Source organism: Corvus hawaiiensis, chromosome 31 (assembly GCF_020740725.1).
Source record: "Corvus hawaiiensis isolate bCorHaw1 chromosome 31, bCorHaw1.pri.cur, whole genome shotgun sequence".
Classification (NCBI taxonomy): Eukaryota; Metazoa; Chordata; class Aves; order Passeriformes; family Corvidae; genus Corvus; species Corvus hawaiiensis.
The window spans coordinates 754,559-762,223 of NC_063243.1; the positions used below are offsets into that span (position 1 = coordinate 754,559).

A 7,665-nucleotide genomic window follows, 5' to 3' on the forward strand; every position below is an offset into this window, starting at 1 on the left:
GGAGCAGCGGGAGGAAGAGGAAGGAGAGAGGAGGAAGAGGAGGAGCAGGAAAAGGAGGAGGAGGAAGAGGAGGAGCAGGAAAAAGAGGAGGAGCAGGAGGAGGAGCAGGAAAAGGAGGAGGAGGAGGAAGAGGAGGAGCAGCAGCAGAAGCGCGCAGTTCCGCCGCCCGCCCGCTGAGGCCGCAGATCCCCCGGCTCCGGCCGCATCGCCCCCCCGCATCCCGAGGCGAGCGGGGAGGGGGAGCTCGCCCCAAATCCATCGGGGGTCTCCGGGAGGGTTTTTTGCGGGGCAGGCGATGTTCGGAGCTTGCAGGAGCCCAAAGCTGAGCCGCAAATGGCCCTTGGGGGGGGGGTGTGGGGCGATATCGGTTTTGGGGATCCCCGGGAGAGCCGGGGGGGAACGCGGGAGCCCCGGAGTAGGGAGAGCGGAGGGGGGCGATTCCGGAGCCGGGGGACCCCCTGCAGCCTGGAGGGGTGGGGGAGGCTGGAGATGAGTGGGGTCCGGGCCCCTCGACACTGAAAGGAGCGGCGACTTCTCGAGCTGGGCTCGGGCAGCGGAACCACCAAACCCAAGGCGCTCAGGCCTTGTTTTCCCCCAGAGCAGGATTTCCCATTGCCAAGCCGTGGCCGGATGGAGGAGGAGGAGGCCGCGAAGAAGAGGAAGATGCCCCGGGAGCCCCAGGCAGGTGAGGAGGAAGTCACTGCCCCTTTCCCTTCTCTCCTGCTCCATCTCCCAGCCCAGCATCGCCCCCGGCTGCAGGACAACCCCACTGCCGACACCGTCCTGCCGGGGACGGACTGGGGGGATCTCCTTCCCCTTCCCTGTGGCACGGAGGCAAATGCCATCCTCTCCTTGTCCTTCCTCCACCAGACAGGAAGCTGAGCACGGAGCGCAGAGAGAACAAATCCCCGTGGCAGAAGCTGGTGGGAGAGGCCGTTTTGAGTGGCTCCACGGGGCAGGAATCTAAGGGGGAGGAAAAGCCCCAGAGATGCTGCACAAGGAGGGGCTGCAAACACAGCCCAAGGAGGTCCAAGGAGGAAGGCGGCCGGAGATCCAGCCAGAGCTTGGAGCTGGGGGTCCATGAACAGCTTCACAGTGGGGAGAAGCCCCACAAGTGCTCAAAATGTGGGAAGGGCTTCAGGTGGAAGTCCAGACTGATTGTCCACCAGAGAATCCACACCGGAGAGAGGCCCTACGAGTGTGGGGAGTGTGGGAAGGGCTTCAGAGACAGCTCCAGTCTGATCCGCCACTGGAAAATCCACACAGGGGAGAGGCCCTACGAGTGTGGAGAGTGTGGGCAGAGCTTCAGCCAGAGCTCCAACCTGATTGTCCACCAGAGAAGCCACACAGGGGAGAGGCCCTACGAGTGTGGGGAGTGTGGGAAGAGCTTTGGCCGGAGATCCAGCCTGTGGGCACACCAGCGGACGCACACAGGGGAGAGGCCCTACGAGTGTGGGGAGTGTGGGAAGAGGTTTCCAAGGAGCTGCAGTCTCCTCAAACATGAGCAGAGTCACACGGATGAGAGGCCCTTCCGCTGCCCTGACTGCGGGAAGGGCTTCCAGCGCAACTCCACCCTCATCATCCACCGGCGCATCCACACCGGGGAGAGGCCCTACGAGTGTCCCCAGTGTAGCAAGAGCTTCTCCAGCAGCTCTAACTTGACCAAACACCAACGGAGGCACCACTAAGGGAAGCTCTGTGAGTGCCCCGAGTGCGGGAAGAGCTTCGTGCGCTGCTCCAGCTCCATCCCCCGTGGGAGGATCGGCGTTGGATGATCCCCAGTGACCCCCGTTGGGCAGAGCCCCAGAGCTCCGTGGTGCCGGTGATCTGTGTGGGAAGACACCAGGCTGGGGGGCTCCGCCTCTTCCTGGCTACCAGTGGCCTTGATTTTCTTTTCATTTCTCTTTGTCCTTTCAAAACACCCAAACCCGGGGTAAAAATAAAGATGTTGAACTAAGACATGGATGGGGACGTGGGGGGATCTTCCAGGGGATACGGGGGATGCTGGCTTCAAGGGAGTTGAGGGTTCCTGGTGATTCATTAAATCTCGATATCCATGGACAAAGACCCTCTAACTAATTAAAGTTAGAAAGTGGTATGTTTATTCAGGCACCAGTGGGGGGGCATGGGAGTAGCCTCCTAAAGACATGCCAGCCAAGTACAAGGTTTCTCGTTCTCTATTTATTACTCAAAGTTTTACATCTTCTGCATATGTATGACCCCAGCACCTCCCATCCTCCGCTTTGTATTAAAATGAGATCATTGGTCTTTCACGCATGCGCAGTTTCTCTCTTGAATTGGGTCAGTGGTCCTGAAAGAGGAAGTCAGGAATGTCTTCCTCACAGTGACCTTTTTACCTCCTTGCTGTTGGCAGGCCTTCGTGACCTCTTGGCGCAGCCCAAGATCTCCTACTTTTGATTAATTATTACGAAACCCAGGTGCTGTTCTTGGTTCTATTCGTTTCAATTTCTTTTGATGACAGTTCATTCATTTGGTTTCCTTCTATAAACAAAACTTAAAAATATAATGGCAAATAATACATCACTTAGCTCTAGCTTAGGCATCTACTAAGCATTAACTTATCTTTTGTTTTTCTACTTTGTGTCTTAATCAATACAAATTTCTTCTAACTCAGCTAAAATTTTAACTTTTCAGAACCTTGACTCACTTGAATACCTAAGAAAGCAGTATTTCTCTCAGGTTTGCTATAGCATATGCGCAGGGGCACGCACACAGACAGAAACAATGAGGCAAGGAAGGTTCCTGTGAAAAATTCCCCTCAGAGGTCAGTGAAATCGTCACTTTGGAAGCTTTTTCCTCTCCTGCTGGGCACAGGATCAGGCCTCGAGGAGTGAGAGTATCGGCCCAGGACACATCGTGGTTTGGCGATCTCCAGGTATAGCAAACCTGAAGGTTTGCTGGCTCTGAGAGGCCTCCTCAGAGGGAGATTGCTGGTCACAGCCCGCGGCGGCCCAGGAGAGCTCAAAGGGTCTCCTTTTGGGCCGCTGTTGAGAGGGTCCCAAGAGAGTGGGCTTCAGTCATAATGATGTTTCATCCCGGCCACAGTTTGGGTTGGCACTTTCTCTGAAAGTGGGAGAGCAGGAATGCTATGCCATTCAGGCAAGAGGAACCTTTTCCAGGGCTGGTCATAAGGAAAGCAGGAGCTCCTCAGCAGTTCCTGGGAGCAGACAGTATTTCTGACAAGCTCGGAAAGAGCTGAGCCCAGGTGCTGTTTTCAAAGCCAAGGCCTAACAAGCATTTCTCAGATCATGCTGCAGCCTGGAAAGGAGGAGAGGGGAATGCACCAGCACACTGGGATCCCAGGGATGTCCATGGCCTGGGGGGACGCTGGAACAATGCCAGGCACCCACCAAAGCCACTCTGTCCCTGCCCCCCGCAGCCGCACAGGGGAGAGAAAATGGAACCGAGTGTTCTTGGGATGGGATAAGACTGGGAGAGATCCCTCAGCAAACACCAGCACAGGCACAACAGACTCAGCCTGGGAATTTATTACCCGGGAGGGAATTTATTCCCAACCAAATCCCAGCAGCACAAGGAGAAGGCAAAGAAATCTCTCCAACACCTTCCCCCCACCCAGCGGGGATCACTCGGAACGGGGGTCACCAGGGCTCTGCCCCACGGGGGTCACTGGGGATCATCCAACGCCGATCCTCCCACGGGGGATGGAGCTGGAGCAGCGCACGAAGCTCTTCCCGCACTCGGGGCACTTGCAGGGCTTCCCTTAGTGGTGCCTCTGTTGGTGTTTGGTCAAGTTAGAGCTGCTGGAGAAGCTCTTCCCACACTGGGGACACTCGTAGGGCCTCTCCCCGGTGTGGATGCACCGGTGGGTGACGAGGGTGCAATTTTGCTTGGAGCCCTTCCCGCAGTCGGGGCAGCGGAAGGGCCTCTCTTTTGTATGAATCCACTGATGTACGAGGAGATTGAAGGTGGTCTGGAACCTCTTCCCACACTCCCCACACTCATAGGGCCTCTCCCCGGTGTGGGTTCGCTGGTGCTTTCTCAGGGCAGAGCTCCAGCTGAAGCTCTTCCCACATTCCAAGCAGTCATAGGGCCATTCCCTGGTATGGATCACCTGGTGCCGGATCAGGTGGGAGCTCTGCCCAAAGCTCTTCCCACATTCCCCACACTCATAGGGCTTTTCCTCAGTGTGGATCCTCTGGTGTTCCCTCAGGCTGGAGTTCCATCTGAAGCCCTTCCCACATTCCAAGCACTTGTGGGGCTTCTCCTGTCTTGGTTTTGAAAGACAGGTGTCTGCTAAGGTAGGCGGAAGCCTCCCTTGAAATGGCAGATGTAACCCTTTTCCCTCCGAGTTATTATAATTTTGAAAATCAAGGGCCTTTAGGCAAAGGTGTGGGAAATAGGAATAACAGTTCTTTACTATTATGTATATAACCAGTCAAACAAAACAACAACTCTGGCAGTAACAGCAAACAATCACAAACCCAGTGCCAGCCTTCTCGGCTGTCAGGCCCTTTCCCCTCGGGTGCAGTTCCGCTCGCAGCCGGCAGGGGCGCTGGCGGCTCCCGGTGAGCAGGGCAGGTGCGATGGTTCCCCCGCGGCTGCAGGGGGCGCTCCGGAGCGAGCTCGGGGAGCACGCGGCACTGGCGGCCTGGGATCCCGGGAAGGGATGGAACAAAGGCTTCACAAACCGCTGGGCAGCCGATCCCGGACTCTCAGGAACAGCAGGCTGGAACGACAGGCTGGAGTGGCAGGCTGGAGCAGCAGGCACGAGCACAAATCCCGGGTGGCAGACGAGATGTATCCAGATGGGGAACCCCCCGGAGGTGCAGGCAGGCAGGGCAAGCACGGCTACAACGCAGCGAAAGCTCGAAGCAGCAGTGGGGCAGGGCGGCCACAGCCCGGCCTCCAGCAGGGCAGGGAAAGAGGCTTTGGGATCCCGGCGTTGTTTCCAGCAGAAAAGAAAAACGGCCGAAAAGAGGAACCAGCACCTCCTTTCTCTGCAGCTTCTCTCTCCAGACACTGAGAGCAAACTGCCCCCACACCCAGGTGAAAACAAAAGAGTAGTCAGGTCTTTTGTCTTCTCTTAAGTATGGCCATTTGTCCCCTCGCAACATGCATATGGGAAAAAAATTCCTTTAACAGGAGAAAAAAAAAAGACTAAAACCCCAACAGCTTGGCGTGAAGACAGGGCTTCCTGGACTTTGGTGATGGTATCTCGGGCTTCAGGTGTGAGGGCACGTGGAGAGTCCAAGTCTCCGCTGCCGCGGAGGAGGTTGAAGAGGGGGGTGAGATCTTCTGTTGTGACTCCCAGTAGGGGACGTATCCAATTTATGGATCCGCACAGGCTGTGTAAGTCCCTTAGGGTTTTGGGATCCTCTTTGATGGCGAGTTGCTGGGGTACGATGGTTTTCTCATGGATCTGGAGGCCGAGGTAAGTCCATGGGCTGGAGTGATGCAGTTTGTCCTCATGAATCTCGAACCTTGCTTCTTCTATGGCTTCAATTGTCTTTTTAAGAGTTCTGTCCAAATAAGTTTTTTCTGATGCACAGATTAGGATGTCATCCATATAGTGGTAAATGATTGCTTCTGGGAATAGGCTCCTGATGGGGGATAGAACGTGAGCGACTTACCACTGGCAGATGGTCGGGCTGTTCTTCATGCCTTGTGGGAGGACGAGCCAATGGTATCTTCTGAGTGGGGCTTCATCGTTAAGAGAGGGGACAGAGAAGGCAAACCATGGTGTGTCTTGAGGATGGAGCGGGATGTTAAAGAAACAGTCTTTAATGTCAATGATGGCAAGCATCCAGTCTCGGGGCAGCATTGATGGTGATGGCAGGCTGGGGTTGGAGGGGGCCCATATCTTCAATGACCTCATTGATCTTTCGTAGGTCATGGAGTAGTCTCCATTTGTCTGTGCCGGGCTTTTTCAGCACAAAGACAGGGGAATTCCAAGGGCTTGTGGTCTCGGTGATATGACCTTTGGCAAGTTGCTCTTCCACCAGGGCTTCCAGCACGCTGAGTTTTTCTTCTTCAAGGGGCCACTGCCTTGTCCACTTTGGGTTGTCAGTCTTCCAGGTGAGCGGGGGAGTAGATGGCAGCGCGCGTTTCTCAGTGGCCCCAGTCAGAAATCCTGGCTGGGAATGGTAAGGGTGGCACCCCACTGGGATAGAAGGTCTCTGCCCCATAGGGTGATGGGGGCTCTTACCAGGAATGGTCGGGTGGTCGCTATCTTGCCCTTGGGTCCTTCGATGACAACATTTTGTTTGCTCCTCATGGATACTGCAACTCTACCAATCCCGGAGATCGTACCTGCCACTGGCTCCAGTTCCCAATTCCCTGGCCACTCGGAGCGGGCGATGATGGTCACGTCTGCTCCGGTGTCCAGCATCCCTGGGCAGTAGATCCTCTCTCCTGTACAGAACAAGCTGCACTCGATGGTCGGTTTGTTTGAGCCCACAATCTCTATCCACATTGCTGTAGGATTGAGAGGAAGCTGTTCTGGGCAGTTCTGTGGAAGTAAAAAAGCTTGAGCAGTTGGTGTTCCCTGTGGGAGAAAGAAAGGTGTGTCCGTGCAGCAAAGCTGGACAAGAATCTCTTGTCCAGGGTGCACTGTTTGCATCTCAGGTAGTACAAAGAGTTGTTCTGGACCATGGATGGTGTCACTTAGGATAAGAATGTCCCATGGGCCGTCATGCGGTCCATACTTTCCTGTGGGAATACGATAAAAACGCTTGTCAACAAAGTTAAGTGGCAGTGATGTTACCAGTTGGCGTCTGGTTCCGATCAGTAGCGCTCTGTGTGTTGGATCCTTCTCACGTGTTCTGGGATCGCCTGGGATGATGGTGCCGGGTGAGGTCCAGTTGTCTGCTCTCGGTGGTCCGATGTGGAGTTCGCAGCCGGGGCGGGGTAGTATGGCCTTTGATTTGTTGTCTGAGCGCGGGGCCTTGACACCGCGCTCCGATAGAAGTTTTCTGGACGCTGCTGGTGCTGTTGCTGTCTCTGGTGCCTTTGGTAGGTGGCACGATGGTCCTGGGTGGGTGACCTTTGTGGGCAGTCCTTTATAAAGTGTCCAAGTTCGCCACAGTAGAAACAGCGGGCATTCTCCTTGGAGACTGCTGCAGCAAATGCACCGGAAACTCCCTCTGTGATGCCCTTTACAACTGCTTGGGTCATTGTGTTTTCTGCAGATGTGTGTCGTGTACAGCTATCATTTGTTCTATTGTGGGTTCTGTGTCCATGGGTAGGGCCCTCAAGATATTCTTACATTTTTCATTAGCATTTACCATGGCAAATTTGCCCAAAAGTTCTTTTCGTCCATCTGGACTTTCTATCTGTTTCTCTAAGCTAGCTTTTAAACAATCAACAAACTGAATGAAGCTTTCATTTGCTGACTGTTTGATGTTAGAGAAATATTGTGTAGGAACAGAATCATCAGGAGTAAGGAGCAGCGATGTTTTAGCTTCAATGGCTATGTCTTGTAATGCTATTCAGGTAAGGTTGTAGCTTGATCTGAGGGTTTTTGGAGGTCACCTTCTCCAGCCAGTTGTCCTATTGTCCAATCTGTCTGATTTGCATCTTTAGCATAAGTGTCAGACAGTGTTTTTAAATGTCTTTTCCAATGCCTTTCCCATAACATATATTCGGCAGGGGAAAGGACGCAATTAATAATGTTTTTAATATCAT

At 54.3% G+C, this 7,665-nt stretch overlaps 1 protein-coding gene across 1 annotated transcript; it reads left to right on the forward strand.

The window, feature by feature from the left end:
• The first annotated feature begins 208 nt into the window (after nucleotides 1-208).
• LOC125318801 (zinc finger protein 239-like) lies at nucleotides 209-1,703 on the forward strand. Its single transcript, XM_048289737.1, has 3 exons — nucleotides 209-225; nucleotides 599-685; nucleotides 871-1,703. Exons 2-3 carry the CDS (start codon nucleotides 631-633, stop codon nucleotides 1,686-1,688), a joined length of 873 nt encoding a protein of 290 aa, XP_048145694.1. The 5' UTR covers nucleotides 209-225; nucleotides 599-630; the 3' UTR covers nucleotides 1,689-1,703.
• Nucleotides 1,704-7,665: the final 5,962 nt, after the last annotated feature.

Excerpts from the sequence above, each read along its gene's own strand:
- LOC125318801 (XM_048289737.1), top strand. The coding sequence starts at position 631 with ATGGAGGAGGAGGAGGCCGCGAAGAAGAGGAAGATGCCCCGGGAGCCC. Across the intron at positions 686-870 it reads GCCCCGGGAGCCCCAGGCAG|ACAGGAAGCTGAGCACGGAG; the intron begins GTGAGGAGGAAG and ends TTCCTCCACCAG.